The 22,225-nt window shown below is 37.8% G+C and overlaps 1 protein-coding gene across 3 annotated transcripts in view; it reads left to right on the top strand.

The window, feature by feature from the left end:
- Window positions 1-22,225, top strand: part of LOC127806083 (uncharacterized) — a 29,428-nt gene extending 7,203 nt beyond the window's left edge. For 2 of the 3 annotated variants that reach the window (XM_052343085.1, XM_052343084.1), the window contains 5 exons: window positions 11,896-11,978; window positions 14,151-14,272; window positions 15,027-15,191; window positions 20,763-20,856; window positions 21,721-22,225. In XM_052343085.1, the coding sequence (XP_052199045.1) occupies window positions 11,896-11,978; window positions 14,151-14,272; window positions 15,027-15,191; window positions 20,763-20,856; window positions 21,721-21,919 (663 nt within the window). In that variant the 3' untranslated portion in view covers window positions 21,920-22,225. The remainder of the gene's footprint in view (window positions 1-11,895; window positions 11,979-14,150; window positions 14,273-15,026; window positions 15,192-20,762; window positions 20,857-21,720) is intronic. The other variant, XM_052343086.1, reaches the window with a different exon arrangement.

Raw genomic sequence — 22,225 nt, 5'->3', positions numbered from 1 at the left:
TTCCTAATAGTCTTTAATACTAACTTCTCTTAATTGATCACTTTTGTTTATTGCAAGTTCATTATTTAGATATATAGGAATATCAATGGGCATGTCTCTTAACTTCTCCGTCTTAGCCTTAGATGATAAACCAACACATACTTGTGTCAAAAAAGAGGAGTTCCAAGTTGGGAATCTAGTAATCTTAGTGCCTAAGAAATACATCAAAGGGTCTGACATCCTTAGTGTGAAATAAAAATTGTAGAAATAATATCAACATAGTGTTCCTGACTTTGCCCAAGTAATGAACCCTAGATGTTGCTCCCTGTAGACTATCTAAGAATGCATTCTTAACTTAAAGTTGTCATGTACCTACAGTTATGGGGGGTTATACTTTGTATTAGTAGTTATGGCTGTGATTGATTGTACTTAGATAGTAGCTTGGGCAGTTGTACCCATTTGAGTTGGCAGCCTTTTGGTGCCATTCTCGGTGGCTAGGATTAGTATATAACAACTAATCTAGCCAATTCAAGGGCATTGAAGAATACGTTTGAGACACTTCTACTTTCCCGCTTCAAATTCTCTCTCTGTCTCTCAATCCTTCCCTTTCTCTCTCTCTCTCTTTGTTCTCTCTCTCTCTACATTTCCCTCTAATTCCTTCCCAATTCTCGCCAATTTGGTTGAGAATTTTCCTTTCAGATTCAAGGGTCTAACAATTGGTATCAGAGCTAATGCTCCTTGGCTGTAATTCCTGCAAATCATTACAGTTAACTCTGGGAATTGATTGAGCAATGATTTCAAGAGATTCCAGTGAATTCAAGAATTTCAACGATTTTAATTGGCTTCGGCATTGATAGGCAAGCGCGAGCAGTGTTACCAATCTGATACTGAGGGTAACAACGATCGATCGAAACTGAGAGAGAGCAAGCAAGGTCTCAGCTCGAAATTGAAGGCTTCTTTCGACCTAATTCTAGGCAGTGTTGCAGCCGATCAAGGAAGGCGAAGCCAATTCAGGAGGCAGTTTCAGAGAATTGACTCTCTAACCCTAGGCAATTGCTGTTCAATCTTCAGGACAACTGATCAGAGCAGGGTTCCTTGGCCGACGATTCCACCAGCGATCTAAATTTTGATGGCGGATGGCACCAGGATGAAATAGATGGAGGCACAATTGTAGCAAGTGTTGGCAACGATGTCGGAGATGCAGATCTGTATTGGATCCATAGAGGGATCTATTGAATTGGTGGTGGAGAAGAAATTGGATAGTGCAATTGATCTGTTGTGCGAGGAAATCAACAATCAGATGCATGAACAGAATAATCAGGTGCACAATCAGATGCAACAATTCATGGTGATGTTCACAAGGCAAAATCCAGTAAGGTTATCCCCTGAATTTTCTCCTAGGGAACGGAGTGATCCAATCCTTTTAGGATTCGGACCAGATCCTAGGATAGCTGGTTCTGTGGAATTGGAGGTGGAACTTGCTTTGTTTGGAGAGAATTTAGAGGAGAAAGTTGTCGGGAGGCGGTAGGGAACACCAGCTACACAATATCAGCCATGTTTTCCTATGCCCAAGTTGGACATTCTGATGTTCGAAGGCTAGAACCTGAGGTGGTGGGTGAGAAGGTGTGAGAGATGTTTACCTTGTACAATGTTCCAGAGCAGCAGAGGTCACGTTGGCCTCAGCTTACCTCAATGATGTAGGAGATGCCTGGTTCTAGGGCTGGATCAAGGTTAGAGATGGCTGCCAATGGGCAGAGTTTGTGGAAGATCTGTGTGAAAGGTTCAGAGACCAAAGTATGATGGATGTTGTTGAAGAATTTAACAAATTAAGGCAAGAAGATTCAGTGCAGGCCTATCAACTGAAATTCAAGGAGCTGAAATCCCTAATGTTGAAACTGAACCCACATTTCATTGAAGCCTACTTCGTCTCAAGTTTCATCACTGGCTTGAGTGAAGAACTAAGGCCAACAGTGAAAATGTTGCAGCCAAGAACCGTTAAACAGGCAGCAGAGAGTGCTAGGCTGCAAGAACTTATAGTAGAAGCCTTAATGAGAAAGAACATAATCCCGTATAAAGGAATTGAGTTGGGCGAAGCACAGGTGTCCTCGGTTACTAGAAATTTTGATGGAACCAATAATGGAAAACTCTTACAAAAACCTTCCCATGGCCCATCCTCATCCTATTAACCGAATATGACAAAAACCTGATATTACAGAACAAAGCAGGCAGATGGGACTTTGCTTCAAATGTGGAGAAAAATATTCTCCTGGGCATGGCTGTAACAGGAAGCTGTTACTTTTGGAAGGCAGAAATGAAGAGGTAATAGAGGAAATGGAAGCCACTGGTTAGGGAAAAGGAGGAGGAATTTCATTACATGCCTTAAAGGGGTGTCCCTCAAACAAAATCATCAAAGTGGAGGGTCTGGTAAGGGATAAAAAGTTAAGGATATTAATTGACAGTGGCAGTTCAAAGTTTCCTCAATGAGAAAACTTCCAAGGACTTGGGTTGTGAGTTGCAGAAAACATTTCCTTTGTCAGTCACTATGGCAAATGAAAGCAAGGTGTATAGTAAATCCAAGTGTGTTGACTTCAGCTGGGAAATGCAAGGGGAAGAATATATCACTGAATTACGGCTATAAAATTAGATAGATGTGACATTGTGTTAGGAGCGGATTGGATGCAAACATTCAGTCCAATAATATTTGATTTCAACAAATTGGAGGTTACCTTTGAGAAGACAGGAAAGAAGGTAACTCTCACTGGCAGCTTGGAGATGGGAACCTGCAAAGTGATTCGTGGAAGGAATTTACAGAGAATTTTCAAGATTTCCCCATGCAAGCTATGGAAGAGAAGAAATAGACGAGGCTGAAAATTGGAGGGCTGGAAATCTACTCCTATAGGAGGTCATTGTATTTCTTGAGGACAAGAAATTTTAGAAGGGGGGGAGGGGGCTTGTCACATACCTACTACCTACTGTTATGGGGGGTTAATGGGTTATACTTTGTATTGGTAGTTATGGCTGTGATTGATTATACCTAGATAGTGGCTTGGGCAGTTGTACCCATTTGAATTTGGCAGCCTTTTGGTGCCATTCTCTGTGGCTAGGATCAGTATATAACAACTGATCCAGCCAATTCAAGGGCATTGAAGAATACATTTGAGACACTTCTACTTTCCCGCTCCTAACTCTCTCTCTCTCCCGATCCTTCCCTCTATCCTTCTTTGTTCTCTCTCTCCCTACATTTCATTTCCCTATCAAATTCAAGGATCTGGCACAAGTCAAGAAAGAAGTCAATGAAATACAACTAATGAAATCATAGGATGATTAAAGACAATCTTACCATTAGGGAGAGTCAAAATAGTTTATCTCATAAACCCAAGTTTAGGGGCTGTTTGAAAATGTTAGTTATTTTTTGTTTGTTCTTAGTGTTGATTTTCATATTTTTATGTTGTGTCTATTTTAGTTGGAAAATAGCAACTGGACTTGTCGTTTGATTTTTCTATCAATTGACAAAAAAAGAAAACTAAAATTGAAAACAAAGTTTGATTTTTATGTTTGTGTTTAATTTTTTAATATAATTATATTATTAATATAACATTAATAAGAATTAATATTTGTATTATATTAAATTTTTTCATATGAAGATGGTGTTGGAACTTTATCCCATTCATTCCCTTGCTAGTGGGTTGTGTCAATAAGGGCATTTGGCATAAAAATTTGCCATATTATTCTTTTGCATAAATTTGTACCATTAATGTGGCTTTTAGAAGTTAATTGACATTATGAATACCATGCCACTGACGTTAACTTGGTTAGGATAAGGTGCGGTTAATGATGACGATAATGATATTATTTTATATTATAATAAATTACAATAAATTATAATGTCTTAATTGTTAAGAATATGGATAAGAATAAAGAAGTCTTTCAAGCCGAGGAGTCTTTTAAGACAAGAGGACTTGGAGATAATTAGATAATTAGACTTTAGTGTTTTATTTATCTGTTTTATCTTTACTTTTATCTTTGTGTTTTATCACTTTTATCTCTTTATTGTATGTTTAAATAGTATTGTAATCTAGTTCTAGATATAAGGAAATCTAGATAATAGGGATGTAATCTAGGAGAATTCTTAGGGTATCTCTTGTATAAATATTTTTGCTCATATTAATAAAATTATATGGGAATACCACTTCCCTTTCTCCTTTTTCTATATGGTATAAGAGTCTTGTTAATCGGATGATACAGTAAACCCTAGGGTCTTCATTGCTCTATTCGAGTGCCTTCATTGCACCAGTGAGAAGAACCCTAAAAAACTTTTTTTCTCTCTCTCATCACCACTTCTGTCCAAGTTGGAACACCATTGTCTAGCCACGGTCTACCTGCACCGCCATTACCATTGGATTCGCTGTCATTAGATCGATCGACCACAAAAGACCCTTTGCCGATGGAGCCCTCATGCGCCGCCGTTCAGCTCGCCTCCAACCTCACACACCGGCGCGTCCGCCACCCTTTCTCCTCCAGTTGCTCCAGATTGGACCTCCAACATCTGTTTAGCCCATCCCTGGTGTCTAAATTCTTGTGTTCAACGTGCCTTCATTGCACAAGGTTCTTGCCACACTGCCAATTGTGCCTTACTCTTCCGCCACAGTTGTTCTTCCCTGTTCCTATTACTACCAAACCATTATATCAATTGGATCAAAAACTCCTGTAGCCTCCTTTGTGTTGTTTTTCCTTGGTAGCCATGTCAGAAACCTCGGTTAGTCGCTTCTCAACTCCAACCATCACCATTGGGGAAGGAATTTCAGTGGATCAGTCGTGACTTACCAGTAGTTCATCAGTCCTATCGATTTAGATGGTTGAAATTTCCTTCAATGGTCTTAGTTGATCAAGACTCTACTCATAGGACAAGGGAAAGGCAATCATCTCACCGACAATTCCCCAGTAGAAGAAGATCCTAGCTTGAACGCTTGGGATGTCGAAGAGTCACGCATCATGTCATGGCTGTGGAGTGCGATGCAGCCTGAAATCAGCCGGAACTTTATGCTCCTCAGCAATGCCCGAGAGATTTGGGAGACTATTCAGCAAACTTACTCAAAGGTCAAAGATGCCTCAGTGATCTTTGATGTTAAAACAAAGATTAATGTTGCAAAACAAGGCCAATTGTTTGTCACTGAGTATTACAATCTGATTAGAGGCCTATGGTTAGAGCTTGACCAATATCAAGTTATTAAGATAGTATACAAAGAAGACATTGCCACCCTCAACCGAATCCTTGAAGGAGACCAGATAGTGGAGTTCCTAGTAGGCCTAAATCCCGAGTTTGATCAGGTTCGTATACAAGTTCTTGGTAAAAATAATCTGCCTAATTTAAATGAGGTGTTTGATATTTGTGAGGAGTGAAGAAAATATGAAGGGTGCCATGCTTAGTGGATCTAACATGGAAGGTTCAACACTCCTATCCAATACTAAGGAAGGAGTAGGAGGAAAAACATGGAAACCACCAGCAACCCGAACCAAGGCTTCCGGAGGTGAAGGACAGTGGTGCACTTACTGCAACAAGCCTCAGCACACCAGAGAGACATGCTTCAAGTTACATGGGAAGGAGGCGGTTCTCAGCCGAATTGGTGGGTTTCGGAATACGAGGCCTCAAGGTAATCCAAAAAACTATCCACAAAGCTATCTTTCAAACAAGAAGCAAGAGGGAGAATCAAAAAAGGAAGAAATAACCAGTTCTGGAGCAGATCTCAACCAGCTCAATAAAGAGGAGATAAACAGGTTGAAGGAGTTCCTAAAGACCATCCAAGATGGAGGTGCATCCTGCTCTATTGCACAACAAGATAAACAAGTATATTTTACTCTTTTTTTAGCCTCCATTATTGATAGGAATAACACATGGATCTTGGGTTCAGGAGCTACTGACCATGACACCCAATTTCCATGTTTTTGAGACCTGTGAGACTTTTGAAACAATCAAACGAATCACTATTGCCAATGAGATGATGCGGTCACCAATCAAGACTCGACCCAAGTCTGACCCGACCAAACCGAAACAGTATCACCGGAGTAGTAGCGCCGGAACAATATTTTAATACTTCTTAAGTTTTAGAATTCTACTTGATTTAGAATTCTACTTCATGATTCTATTTGATTTAGGATTCTACTTCATGTTTCTACTTGATTTAGGATTCTACTTCATGTTTCTACTTGATTTAGGATTCTACTTCATGTTTCTACTTGATTTAGAATTCTACTTCATGTTTGATTAGGGTTTTATTTTTATTAGGATTCTAGTTGACTTTTACTTAGGATTTATTTCCATTAGGATTTTAGTTGGATTTTGTTTACAAATATTAGATGGATTTGGACTAACCAAATACTATAAATATGGCTAGGATCTAGAGTTTGTAATTAAGTTTTTCTCAATCAAATTTCAGCAACTTATTTGGGTTTTCTTAGCAAAATAGTCTTGTTTTTGCATCTTTTTGAAAGCCAAGCTTTGGCCATTGAAGTTTGTTCTTTCAAGAGTTTATTTTGGAGTGTTTTCTTCACACACGCGCTACACGCTGCGTCATGGGACCTCCATTCCCATTAAAGGAAAATGCAAAGTGAGTTTTGGCCCATATTTATCAATAAATCAGGTACTCTATGTTCCTGATTTAACCCTAAGCCTTATCTCCATAAAACAACTCACAAAAGATCTCAATTGCAATGTTGTTTTCTCTCCATATGGGTGTAAATTTCAGGCCATGAACACAGGGAGTATGATTGGTGTGGCTAAAGAGTAACACGAGCAATACATCCTACAAGAGAGGAATTCTTTGCCTAAAGAAGACAATCTGCAGCCTATTCAACCCAAAATTCAGCATTTGATCGAGCTACAATTTGGCTTCACCATCTCCGTCTAGCGGTCTAGGTCATCCTCCTTTTAGTCTATTGAAGGGAATGTTCCCTACTTTACTTAAAACTCTTGATTCTAGCAACTTTCAATGCGATGTGTGTGTTATGGCAAAACATCATAGATCTTCTTATCCCATTAGCAATAAACTTTAATCAAAGCCATTTTCTTTAATTCATTTAGATGTTTGGGGTCCATAAAAAATACCAAACTATTCAAGGGCAAAGTGGTTTGCTTCTTTTATAAATGATTGCACCCGAATGTGTTGGATTTTTCTTTTAAAAGATAAGGCTAGCATTGGGACTGTTTTGCCCTATTTTTGCAAAATGATCCACTCAATTTGGAACTCCAATTAAAAAATTTAGGACATATAATGCAAAAAATTATTTCAATGCTCACTTACATCTTTTTTTCCAAAATGCGGGGATAGTCCATGAATCTTCATGCATAGACACTCTACAACAAACTGGAGTAGTTGAAAGGAAGATGAAACATCTCCTTAATGTCACTTGAGCCCTTCTTCATTATCACAATGTTGCTAAATATCTATGGGGGGGAGGCTGTTTTAACAGCCACTTATGTAATTAATAGGGTCCCATCCAAGGTTCTTAATAATCGAAGTCCATTCCAATGTCTAACTGATTTTTACCTGGACCTAAAGTCACATTCTCCTTTGCCTCTCAAAGTTTTTGGATGTGTATGCTTTGTTCACATACCTAAGATTCATCAGGACAAACTAGACCCTAGAGCAAAAAGGTGTGTGTTCATCGGATATCTCCAACCCAAAAGGGCTATAAGTATTACAATCCCGCTTCATGAAAAATCTATGTTTCTAAAGATGTAACATTCATTGAGTCTCAACCCTACTTTGACTCTTAGCCTAAGGGGGAGGATAATCAATGTGAAACCAATTTGGATAGCCTGTTCTCCCTTCCAGAAACAACTACCGATGTTGTCCATCAACTCCCGAAGCCATCCGAACCTTCCTCTCCTCAGTTCACTCCATCAATAGCCTCTTCACTTCGTCCAACGGAGCTTGAACTAGCAAAACCAGCAGTTGCATTCTTCTGACAGGTACAAAGGATCCTCCTATGTGTACAAGAGAAGACAGCTTAGTGATAGTCCGCAACCCACACCAATTGCAGCCCCTGATTCAAGCATGTAAGAACACATACCTGGAGAAACAAATACAAATCAGCCAGAACTAGAATTTACTGATTTGGACCTTCCAATTGCAATTCGAAAAGGAGTTAGAAATTGCACTAAACATCTCTTAGCCAATTTCCTATCCTATCATCGTCTTTCTCTTACCCACAGAAGCTTCTTAACATCCCTAGATTCTATTGTTATTCCAAAATCAGTGGAGGATGAGTCTTCTGTGTTCCTTTTGTTGGAGCTACAAAGGCTTTTTTGGTGATGATCTAGATCTTTCTTGGAAAAGGAATTAGGTGATCTATCCATGACCAAGATGAAGCTTGGGTGAAACAAGCAATCGGGCTTTCTGTTCACCTTGTTATACTCTTTGGCAATAGAGATAAGAGATGCTAGAACTAGGCAAGGCGCGAGGAGTGGGACCCTCCATAGCATCAGGTGACCAAGTATGCGATCCTATCTGTGGAAGCCATGTTAGAAGAGATGAGGGCTTTGCATAAGAACCAAACGTGAGAATTAGTGTCTCAACCCAAGGGAGTTAGACCTGTGGGTTGTAGGTGGATCTTCAATCTAAAGTATAAAGCTAGTGGTACCCTTGAAAAATACAAGGCTAGGTTAGTTTCCAAGGGCTATACTCAATCCTATGGGATTGATTACCTTGAGATCTTTGCCCTAGTAGCCAAGATGACAATTGTTCGAGTACTCATATTATTAGCAGCTAATCTAGGGTGGAAGTTGCAACAATTGGATATTAAAAATGCATTTTTACATGGGGATTTAAAGGAACAAGTGTTCATGGAATTACCTCTAGGTTTTTCACAGAAGGTTGAAGAAGGCATTATATGGACTCAAGTAGTCCCCACGAGCCTGGTTTGGGCAATTTTCTACAACAATGAATATTATGGAGTACCATCAAAGCCAAGGGGACCACGCTCTCTTCATCAAACATACAGGAAATAAGGTAACCACTTTCTTGGTTTATGTTGATGACATTGTTGTGGCAGGTAATGATGAAGCTGAACAAGAAGGCCTAAAACAAAAGCTTGCTAAAGAATTCGAAATTAAGGACCTTAGAAGAACTAAATACTTCTTAGGGATTGAGGTGGCCTACTCCAAAACAGGGATATTCCTATCTCAGCGTAGGTATACATGTGACTTATTGGCTGAGACCGGCCTATTAGGAGGAAAATGAGCACGGATTCCAATAGATCCAAACATCAAGTTGCTGGAAAATCAATCTGGAGAAGCAATAGATAAAAGGCAGTTCCAAAGATTGGTGGGTAAGTTGATATACCTCTCACATAGTAGGCCAGACATAGCATTTGGATTCAAACTAGTAAGTCAATTCATGCATAGCCTCAATGAGGAACACATGCAGGCAGTAAAAAGAATTATTTATTATCTAAAGGCTACACCAAGAAAAGGTATACTATTTGCATCAGGAGCTAATCTAAAGGATCAAGGTTGCACATATGCAGATTATGGAGGCTCTCTAGTAGATAAACGGTCCACAATTGGATATTGTGTGTTCTTCGGGGGTAATTTGGTGTCTTGGAGGAGTAAAAAACAAGGGGTGATAGCAAGATCAAGTGTTGAGGCTGAATTTAGGGCTATGGCCCTTGGTGTGTGTGAACTTTTGTGGCTAAAGATAATTCTTGAAGACTTGAAGATTCAAATACAACACCCCATTGAGCTATTATGTGATAACCAATCAACAATAAATATTGCCCATAACTCGGTACAACATGACCAAACCAAGCATATTGAGATTGACAAGCATTTTATTAAAAAAAAAAAAAATGGAATCTGGATTGCTACACGTCTCCTATGTTTCATCTAATTAACAGGTGGTAGATATCCTTACTAAAGGATTGTCCATTAAGCACTTTGAAGAGCTAGTAAGCAAGTTGGGAATGGTAGATATCCATTCACCAGCTTAAAGGGGAGTGTTGAAGAATATGGATAAGAATAAAGAAGTCTTTCAAGCCGATAAGTCTTTCAAGACAAGAAGACTTGGAGATAATTAGAGTTTAGTGTTTTATTTATTTGTTTTATCTTTTTCTTTATCCTTTTATTTTATCACTTTTATCTCTTTGTTGTACGTTTAAATAGTGTTGTAATCTAATCCTAGATATAAGGAAATCTAGATAATAAGGATGTAATCTAAGAAAATTTTTTGGATATCTCTTGTATAAATATTTTTGCTCATATCAATAAAATTATATAGGAATACCGCTTCCTTTTATTCTTTTTCTACATTAATAATATTTTATTATAAATATAGCATAATATATATATATAGAGAGAGAGAGAAGAAATGGAATGAACTCAACATGGAAAGAGGTCTTGGGCATTTCCAAAATCTTCACTTTCTTGGCTTGGGTTTTTATTTTTTCTAACACCATTGGCTAATGAGACAGTAGGAACTAAATGTGAATGCTGAATATTGGCAGACCATGGTGAGGTAACATTTGATCTGAGATCAATTTGTCAAATGGTTTTTTGCAATCTTGACTTGTTTAAGGCTAGGAAAGTATTTTGTGGCAGATTAGTTCCCCTGTTGCAATTGAAAATATTCCATGGAAAGATCACTTATATGGGTCAAATCAGTTAGCTAGCGAACATACTCGTATAAATTCTTACATGTGTCCAGATGGGACACATGTCTAAAATTTAGAACTCCATTGAATTCCACAAGAGACGTCAATATGCTTGCCCTCTTGAACCCATGTATCAAACTGTACATCATTAATTGTTGGGGATTCCTTAAGAGATACTGTACCAGCCTCAAACCACTACAAATAGTTGCAGCCATTAAGTTTTTGGGTAGTCAATTGTGGTGGTGACACTGTAGATATTAATATCTTGAATTCCATTGGTATTCTTGCAATGGGCGAAATTCATTGTCATGTTATGAAGGTGCTGTAAGCATTGTCTTCGCCTAATCAGATGTCAGCACTCAGTCTGGGCCTGAAGAAAACAAGTACACAATGCTTTGTTCTTACAATGTTTGAAATGGCTGGAAAAAGTCACCAACTGATAAATTGGAGGGGGAAAAAAAGCTGGAGAAGGTTCACTTGACTTGGGCCAGAGAATTTACACATTGCCATGCATTGATGATAATTCCGGCAAATGAGATTCATGCATTGGTAAATGTTCCATGTATTAGGGGCTTCATGCATGGATCCATTTGGCCTAGATAATTAGTCCTCGTTTGCTTTCTGCTATGTGACTGCAGCTAGGTATGCTTTTGAAACTTGGAAAAACACAATCCAAACAAACAATAGGATAATTGCAATGGACATAAAAAGAGGTTGAATGCTTTGGTAACAAGTAAAAATGATATAAAATAGTAAAACTCTGGACCACCAACTAAAGCTACCTTTATGACCGAAAGGTCATGGGAAACAAGCTAGGGTAAGGCTGCATACAAATATGACTCTTTCTCAATCCCCACAACGCAGGGAGTCTCATGTACTGCCCTTTTTATACCCCTGATCTCAAAGAATTACTAACTGTTTTAAATATGTTGCTTTATGAAGTTTAAGGATCTTGAAAATGATAAAGAGTAGTATGATCTTGGGTTGAACTAAAATTAGGTTACGATCTCTTCTTTGGCATAGAAGATGAGGATCTTTAAAAAATAGATCTTTACATCTAACCTCAAATTACTAATCCATTTAAACAACATCATCAACAATCAGAAGCCTTAATCCCACTAGGTGGGATCAGCTACATAAATTCTACCTCTCTAGCCATCTTACTGATGCACTGAAAGCTAATACAAATTTGTTCTTTGCTTATTTTGAGAGTTTGATCCTTTGGGATGATTGAAAAAATGATCTTGCAGTTTGTGTTTCTATCTCCAGGAAGATACTACTATGGTGAACCTTACTAGTGCTTTAGAAAAAGAAGGAATCACAGCTTTCCGATTTGACTTTTCTGGAAATGGGTAAGTATGTAAACTGAGAGGGTTTAACAACTCTCAAAAGTTGTTTGGGTTTGTTTTTGTTATGTAAGATGCAATTCTTTAGTTGTTTTGGTTGCACGGGTAGCCTTCAAAAAGAAAAAAAAATCAAGTGGTAGGTTTGATTCATAGAGACCAGTCTGCTGGGTTTACATCATCTATTTGTTCTTTTCCCCGACTTGACCCTCTCTTTGTCCGACTTATATTATTCATTTGTTTAAACAAAAAGGTGCTACCTGGCCTTTAATTTGAATATAGCATCTATATAACCATTCAATGATCATTTTTAACTTGCATCCTTTATTTCCTTTTCTTAACTTTCCTAGTTGTGGACATGATAAATGGAGTATCATTTTTTTAAAAATACATAGATATTTCAATTCTTATATATATATATATATATTCAGTATGTTGGCTATGTTGTTTGAGTTCAACTATCTATTTCTATTTACAAGAATATGGCTATGGGATGCACCTTTGACTTAGCAAACACATTCCAGTAGTGTCAAAAAGAAGCACTTCATGATGCTGTTAAGAGCTTGACAACTTTGTTTCATGGGTCCTTACAGATGTTAGATGACCAGTCTTAAAAGCTATTAGACAATCAACCCAGCATTGTATTTTAAGCTCTTGAATTATTATTCACATCCTTTTCAAGCATGAAGAAATTGACTCGCCAGAAGCTATAATGATCCATGTCTAGAAAGGTAGACAAAGGTTTCGAACTAGAAAAGGAAAAGGGTTAGAACAGGATTAAATTGGGTTGTAAAATAGTTAATTAAATAAATAAAAATCTAAAAAATTAAAATATATTACAAAAAATATGAAAAAATTGTTTCTATACAAATAATATGCTACCGTATATTTCTAATATGTATAAGGTATAAAAGTTTGTATAACTTTATAAAACTAAACCACTTGCTTCTCCTTTTTGGTTTTCCCCCCCTCGTTTCTCCATTTTCAGCCTTCTCTCTCTCTCTCTCACGTGCGCGCGCACACACATATTCTTAGATGGTGAAAGAGTTATCTTGTTAGGGCCCACAAATCTCGTTTGTCCCCTTTCTCTCTTGCTTTTTCAGTATCAAAGAACAATGGTGTTGCAATGGGTGAAACAGGTAGGTGTTGTTTGTTGTTATTGTTTCGCACTCCCAATTTTGCAATTTTCTGCCAAATTTTCTCTCTCCTCTCCTTCTTCGTCACCACCACCAACAACAAGAATCCCAACCCTTAATCTGCATCTTCATGTTCATCTTCTCTTTTTCCTTTCACTTTCTTCAGTTTGTGGATCTTCTCTTCTTTTGTCTGACATGAAAAACCTCGAGGGATCTCCATATACACCTCTCTGTATTCTCCAAATTTACACCTGCCTGATTAGCAACACAAGAGGGAAGAACCCAAATATAGGTCATCTTTGCTATGGAGGCTAATGTTTCCTTACAGTCCACCCCATAAGTCTAGATGAATCCTTTTGCAACAAGCCTCACTTTAATCTCTCTATTGTTCCATCGGACTTGTGTATAATAGTAATAACCCATTATATTCCAGTGTGCTTTTCCAACTGGAAGGTTTAAAAGTTACCAAATACCATTCTTAGTTCAGGCCTTCTTTCTTTCACCATAGCTTCCACCTTGTATAGCTAAGTGCTTCATATCAATTCTTCGGAATGGAAATAGATAACACGGATGAAACAAACACACTATAGGAGGTAAGAGAAACCACATAAAACAGAAGCTGTGTTGGCATTTTCCAGTGACCTCATTGGAAGTGGGGTGACCAGTGATGGTGCTACGTATACTGTGGTGTCTGGAGGTCATATTGGTTTAAGTTGGATGGTCTGTTAGTGACTGGAAGTGAAGAAGTAAGATGAAGAGAAGGGGTTTTTTGAAGAAATAGGTAAGGTAAGTCCAAGGCAAACTTTAACCCATTTTTGAAAGTAAATTCTTTATTTCATTCATTCTTCATGCATAACGACTAACAAGATGGTTTTTAGGGATTTTTTCAGATCTGATTTTTTTTTGCATTTCTGGCATGAATAGTTTTTCTTGGATGTTAAAATTTTGGTGTTTACTTTAGTTTCTGATTGTCCTTGATCATCATTCTTCTGTGAACTTTATTTCATGGTGTTCTAAATAACTATGGCATAGCTACTAACTGCAGGGACAGTGAAGGTTCCTTTCAGTATGGCCATTATTTAAGAGAAGCTGAAGACTTACGAGCCGTGGTTGAGCACTTCAATGGAGCAAGCCGTGTCACAAGTGCAATCCTTGGCCATAGTAAAGGTGTCTCTTGTACTGAATAATCAGTCTTCTAATTTCTCATCACAGCAGCCCATTTTTTTTGTTGGTTCAAAACAATTTTTTGGCCATCCATAAGAAGCACAAGAAAAGAAAAACAAAAAAGTTCCAAAGGAGATATAAATATATGGATCCATATTGTTTAGGTTATAGGTTGCTATACTGCTGGCCTTTTCTTTTGATTTTAGTGAGTTAACTATAGGAGTTATGTATATTTTGGCAATTTTAATTTTTTCTGGACTTTGAATGTGTTGGTGTGCCAGATGGTCTATTTTAAGCCTAGTTACTTAATATAGGTTTATTTAAGTATATCTTTGGTGTTTCAATGATTTATGCCATTTGTTAGTCTTGATTCTGTGCAGATTTCACCTAACAGATCCCTACTGAAATATAACTACACGCCTGAATCTATCCTATTCGCCTAGACTAGAATACAGTTGCAAAGAATTTCCATGAAAGGAAAAACTTAGTTGTTTCACAAAAAGATGCACAGGCTTTTCCTCTGCAGATGAAACTAACGCAAACCTAATTAACAATATGGTGTTATTGGTTGATAGATCTGCTTATATTTCAAATTTCTCCACAGATCTTAAAGTCCATTGCAATAACATTTATGTAGCCTTTTCTTCCCCTACAAAATTGCTTGAACTAAAAGGTTTTTCTTTTCTTTTATTTTTATGTTTCTTACTTGTTTTCAAATTGCAATAACCTTTATGTAGCCTTTATTGCTTTTTTGCAGGTGGAAATGTGGTGCTTCTGTATGCGTCAAAGTATCATGATATCACTACAGTTGTCAATGTTTCTGGTCGTTACAATTTGAAAAGAGGCATTGAAGAACGCATGGGTAAAGATTTCTTTGAAAGAGTCACGAAGGATGGATACTTCGATGTTAAAAGTAAAACTGGTAATGTAACGAGCTCATATTGCGTATGTGTATTATTTTGTTCTTTTATATCCTTTACCTCTGACATCAAATCTAGCTAATACACTAAACCTTCTCACTTATGCTTTGATGCTAAAAGTTAAACTGGCAATTTAATCAGTTTGTTACCCAACCTCAAAGCTAGCTAGTTTACTCAATCTTTTCATTTCTTCAACTTAAAATTGAAGATTATCTAGTGTCAATTCATTTGCTCCTGTGGGATAGTAATAAATAGTACATGCTGCTCCTTTGCCTACCCGACCAGTCAGATTGCAGGTTGTCCTGTTATTTATGCTAAAATAAATTGCACCTTCTCTTTCTTGGTATGGCATTTTCCTTTTTGTTTCTCAGAAGTAATATGAAAAATGCTAAATGCTAATGAGTCAGCAACTACTGAGATCACCTCTGCTCTTTTAATGGGCATCACATCTTACAAACCAACTTTTGTCTTTGCCTTGTGTGTGTTACTTTTCTTATTTATTGAAAGAAAGGGAAGAAACATGGCAGCCCACAATTGGTGGATAAACCCTTTTCTGATTGAGAATACGGGTTTCACTTTTCCTCTAAAATTTTGGCCTTTTGGCAGTCGTAAGCAGGTTGGTATCTTCTATCTCCGCCTTATGTGTATGTCTTTCTTGTAATTGTTGAGGAGGGGAAGGAAAAGAAGGAAAATGTCCATATTGGTGTGTGAATCCGTTTCCCAATCAAATTTAAGACCCCACTTCCCTTCAATATGGTGTTTTTAAGTAGGTTTTAGCCCTTCATCTTTCCTTTATAATGTATTTCTCTTTACCACTGGGGGAAAAGGCCCTTAGGTCTTTCAAATTCTTTGGAGGAAAAAAAAAAGAAAAATAATGTCTAGTTATACATATTTTTAGCCAATCATGTGCACTCAGCTATGGAAATATTACTTGTCGATAATTTCTATCTTTTTTTCTTTTTCCCCCTAACAGACATGTTTCCATGGGTATGGACACACAATACATTGATTTGGAAAAGTAAGCACATGAATAATAATGACATGAAAATTTCATTGTTTTTAGTACATATATGGCCATGGATATTGGAAACAGTAATAGAGACGGTTGGAGGTCTAGAATTCATGGACATTATGTCTTGTGATTGTTGTAGTTGTTTGTTCTCTAGGTATATAAGTTAATGCCTACAAAGTACCAAAAATATATTTATTTTTCATACAACATGGAAAGCGTTGTAGCAAAGAAACATTATTTTTATTATAAAAGTATTTAGATTTAATAGTTAATAAGTTTTCAAAAAAACATACGGATTCAGTCCAAAGGTTATAATCAGTCATCATTTCCATAGCCATCATAACCATGTCTCTCATGAGCACCATACATCTGAAATTTTGCTATTTATGCTGCCAGAGACCTTTCGTGCATAAATTGTTTAACATCCCATGCATAAGAAACTATATAATGCATCTTATCTTAGCCAATGTAGATAAAAAAACTCGGCATCTTGTTTTGTTCTTCTTTCAAGCAGAATTTCCTTCCTCCCTTCTTTTCCTCTTTTTCTTTCCTCTTTTCTCTCCTTTTGCTTCCCACATTGAGACTTCTCTCTACCCCCAATATATGTTGAAACCAAATGAATTGAAGCCCATTTATAGGCACTTCAAGCTGCTAAAGCAGTTGGTGGTGGCAGCTCCTTGGCTGCCATATAGCACCACTTGGTTCTACTCCCCTTGAGTGAGACCTAGTTACCGGTTTCACCATGCTAATAGACAGCTCACCGGTATTCTAGAAGCCCCTGCTTGGTGCTGGAGGATTCTACTAGCTGCTGGATCATTTAGAGATCCCCTAATCTCATTTACTTAATCATTAATCACTTAATTAGAGAGCAATCCCACTTTCATAAATCTTAACCAACGTTCACAAAATTTATACAGTTAGTATCTTCTCACCAAGCCTAGCAACATTTGCAAAATGCAGCTGCTTATCTCTTCGTTTAACCCCTCAAAATTAAGTGTAAAGTCAGCTGCTCAGCTGCTTAGCTGACTTTTTCTCCTGCTTCACCAATCCAATTGTCCACCGTTGATTGACTGTTGGCTGCTCTGAGTTGCTTCTCCTTTTAGTTGACTTGTGGTCTATCCTTTTTTTGATCCTCAAGCAAAACATATATTACAGGAAAACCATCCACAAGCTACTGTTCCTATTCGATCTTGTGACATATCTTCCCTGACTAGTAATCTATCTTTAGTATCCAATCAATCTTTCAGACAAATTCACAGTTTTACAGTTATTGGTGGTGACATTTGACTTATTTTGTCATTTGGTATCCTATTTCTTGCATTGAGATAAGACTTAAATGCAACTATAAACACAGGTGGATTAGTAGATCACGAGTGATAGCAACCAAAACTGGATAATTATTTTTGCATGCTCTCCACCATGTGAAAGTATTAGAAATTATTACTTCATCTATGTAAGGAAATTTGCAAAATTGTTGTGCAAGTAAGACGTAAGTTCATTAAAAAATGTTTGTGTTGAATCAGAGAACTTGAGAGAGAGAAACCCTAGTTGGAGGAAATAAATTCCCCACTCAAACAATAGATTGTACACCTATATATACTAAATACTAAATGTGTCATGACATAAGCTAATCCTAATGATATAAGCCATGACATGAAGATAAATCTCACACTCCCCCTTAAGCTGGCACATATATATCATATGTGCTAAGCTTATTACAAATATAGTTTATCTGAGGGCGCGTGGGGGTGTTGCTGTAAAAGACGGCCGCGAGGAAGGAGGCGGCGACAATGGCAGATTGGCGATGCAGCGGCAATGCAAGATCTGTGCGATGCATAAGATTCGAAAAAGAGGCCGCAAGATCTGAGTGTCGCCCTAGAAGGAGAAACAAGCGCTAGATTTGAGGGCGCGTTGATCTGAGAGTCAAGCTAGAAGGAGAAACAGACGCGAGATCTAAGCTCGCACCAATGATGGCAATGCTCCGATGCTGAAGAGAGGTTGTCGATCGACTAAGGAGATGACACTGACAAAGAAGAGGCGGCCCGACGAAGGAAAGAACGGGCCGACAACGACGTTAGAGGGACAGATCGACGGTGAGAGGTCGTGAGTTGATGACGAGATCTAAAATCATATCTGAGATACCGACGTTGGCGTGAGATCTAGGATGGCCAGAAGAAGATGGTCGGATCTGAGGACCTACAGTCAGAGCTGAGGGATTGACCGTCGAATCTGACGGAACGACGGCTGGATTTGACAAATGATGGCTGGATTTGAGGTCTAACAGCTAGATCTAAAGGATTGATGGCCGGATTTGAGGTCTGACAGCCAGATCTGAAGGATTGACGACTGGATTTGAGAAATGAAGGCAGGATCTAGGCAAAGATAGATTTGAAGGCCGCAGGCAAATCTAAAGGTTGGCTGCTAGCGAGAGATGGCAGCAACAACAAATCTGGAGGTTGGAGGCTGGAGGCTACAGGACTGAAGGCAGTGGCACAGGGCTTTTGTGGACGACAACGAAGGGTGATAGCGCTTGACGACTATAGAAGGTAGCAACAACGGACGGTTGCGGCGGTGAAAAATCTGGAGAAGGCAACGATGACGGACGACTGTGGAGCGATAGATCTGGAGAAGGCAACAATGACGAATGGCTGCAGGGCAACAGATCTAGAGGCGACGGTCACGGCGAACGCGTGGGGTCGTGGAAGATCAACAAACTCATAAGTGAGGGCAAGATCTGAGAAGCCGACAACAAGATCTGGTGGCGTCGGCAAGGGGCAGTGACAACAGTGGCAGATCTGGAGAAGGCAATGAGATCTGGTGGCGGCTGCGGCGAAGACGACAAACAGAGTGCAACGAGGAGCTGGAGGTTGCTACGGCGATGACGGACAGAGTGACCACTGCTAGAAAGAAGGGGACGCATGCCTGAGTTGATGGAGATGCACGCCAAGTGGATACTCACATAGTGGAGGCTAGATCTGGAGTTTGTATGGTGGCTCTGATACCATGTTGAATCAAAGAACTTGAGAGAGAGAAACTCTAGTTGGAGGAAATAAATTTTTCACTCAAATAATAGATTGTGCACTTATATATACTAATATTAAATGAGTCATCACATAAGTTAATCCTAATAACATAAGCCAATGACATAAGGATAAATCTCACAGTTTGATTATCTAGTTTTTTTTTTTTTTTTATTAATGATAATATTTTCTTGATGGTTTTGTTCTTACTAGTGCTACTGTTAGGTGTATAGTGGAACCTCTTTTTATTCTTATACTGTAAATTCATAAATACCACATGTCATACGATAAAGTTTGAATATTTTGCCCAATATTATCTACATCAGAAACATACTCTCTTTACATGATTCAACTAGAAGTTCAGCAATATTTTATTTGACTCATAGGGTTCATTACCTTACAAAAGGAATATTCTCTCAAAATATTTTTTTCCCTGGTACACTGATTCTGTGCTCAAGATAAATATCATTCTTATAATCTACAAGACGAGTTCTAAGGAAATACAATTAAAATATTGCAGTAACATCCTTATATTAATAACAATAATCTAACGTCAAATAAAATTTAATTTCACTTGTGATGAATGTCTAGTTAGATGTGTGAGTCATTATTAAAATAGCTTTTTTATGTGAAAGAAGACTTAGAGGCTTCTTGAGAAGAGTGGATGGACTAGAACAAAGTCTTTAGCAAAAGATGTATAGGAAGACCAAGAAAACGTTGTTGGAAAACTCCTTGGTATGATATGAATTATAAGGGATTTAAAGAAGATATGGTTATAGATAAAAATGATTGGGAAGCTAGTATTTATGTAATCGATCCCACTTAGTGAAATTAAGGTGATATGTTGTCAAAGTTGAATATCCAATGAAAGTGTTTTTCATTTTTTTTTTTGGCATCCAAAGTGCATTAATTTTTAAACTCTCGTCTCCCTGGCTTAAAGATTGAATGAACAAAATTCAATTTCTAATTCTTTTAGTATACAGTGAAATGATTTTTAAACTGTCTTGAACCTCGCAAAATTCATATCATGGCATACACATTTTACATGAAATATTTTTCATCTATAATAGGATCCAAATGTGTTTCAACATTTACATAGCAACATTATTATTGCTAGAATTATCAAAAGTAATAGAATTTTTTTTGTATTCTAGATGAATTATGTATTCAAGTATTCTTCAGCAAAGTAGAACTAGAAATAGCAAATGCATATTGTAGCCTTTCTAACATTGTAAAACTCAAAATTCCTTTTGTAAAAGTCATGAATCATCAATAAAATAACATGTAACATAAATAACTAATCGTCTAATTAGAATTACAATATCAAAAGTAACCCATGGCCCGTCCTTTGATTGTGTATCTAGCCTGACCCTTATGCTACAGTGCCAAGCTATGCCAAGCATGGCCCACACAATGGGCCGTGCGAGCACATAGGTTGCTTGGCCCACTTTACACCTCTATGAATAGATTATAGTTTGAAAGAATGCAAATGTTTTGCTATACTTTTGTATTTGGTGGTTGATAATGATTCCCTTGTGTAGGAGAAGTTGTATATCGAGTGACTGAGGAAAGTTTGATGGATCGCCTAAATACGAACATGCATGAAGCATGCCTTCAGATTGACAAAAACTGCAGGTCAGAAGAAAGTTCCATTTTATGGAAATATGCCTACGTTTCTGCTCTTTTTCTCAGAACAATAATTACATGTTATAGGAGAAATTCCATCATAGAAAACTCTATTTCTAGAAGCTTCAGAAGCAGCAGTCTCAGCAAACTGATTTGATGAAATTTTTTGTCCATGAAGGAAGAAAAGAAAAAACTCGTTCTGTATGCTTATAGTATCCAAGTTCCTTGGCATAGTTTTTGTAGCAAGAGTAACTATGAAGTTGGTGGGGAAATAAAAAAGAATAGGAACATGTTTTTGGCTTGTGAGGTCTCTCTTCATTGCCAGTCCCAGCCATTTGGGTTTCTATACCTAGTTGTCAATTGTTGCTGAATCATTTTCTGGAGGTTTGCAGACTTCTTTAGCCTTATCCTTTAATCTTTTATGCTGAATCTCTACATCCTTATATTTATTCTCCACAACTTATGACAAGTAATGTCACTGCTTGCATTTAGCACCAACATATTGGCCACCAATCCTAATTTCTCACTTAGAGAGGCTCATTTCAAATTAACTGTTTTCATTTGCTTCAAAGTATGCTGGTTTAAAGACATTAGGGATGCATAAACTGTCTTGATCTGTAAGAATGATGTCCAATCAATACAATTCTGCATTCTTCTGTGAGTAAATACAAGAGTAGAAGGGGATCAAGAAGCATTTGCCACTTAGTGTCCTGTCTCTCTTTGTTGCTCGTCAGCTGTCCTCTGTCAACCCCCCCCCCTCCTATGGTGGTCTATTCGTTGCTTGCTTTTTTGATTAATTGAAAGCTGTTTTTCCCATTATCTACAACATTTTTTCATAATCCATGCCATATATGATGGACATTTTGTTCGTAGGGTCTTGACTGTCCATGGTTCGGCTGATGAAATCATTCCTGTGGAAGACGCCTTGGCTTTTGCGGAGATCATTCCTAATCACAAATTACACATTGTTGATGGAGCCAACCATTGTTACACATCTCATCAAGATGAGTTATCCTCAATTGTTTTGCCATTCATAAAAGAAGGCCTGCAGCAAGGCAACACCATATATTAGAGTTGTACTATGCCCCATTATTCTTACATGTTTCATGGGGTTTCACGTTTCAAGCTTTTTAATTCTTTACCTGGCGGTGTCTGACTCCTTTATCCTCAAGCAGACTTTTTAGTGCCAAAACAACTTGCTTATAGGCACCAAATCTATAATTGTCTGAAAGCTAATGAGCTCCGATTCTGTTGAATTTTTGCTGTCTCGTGACCATAATATATTGTATTACAGTTTCATGTTGTTGTAATTTTCCAAAAGGCTCACTTCTATTTATCATGAGTGATTACTTAGCCGAGTATGTTTTTCAATCTTCCA

This window comes from Diospyros lotus, chromosome 7 (genome assembly GCF_014633365.1).
Source record: "Diospyros lotus cultivar Yz01 chromosome 7, ASM1463336v1, whole genome shotgun sequence".
In the NCBI taxonomy this organism is placed as follows: domain Eukaryota; kingdom Viridiplantae; phylum Streptophyta; class Magnoliopsida; order Ericales; family Ebenaceae; genus Diospyros; species Diospyros lotus.
This window is presented reverse-complemented; position numbering and strand designations above follow the sequence as displayed.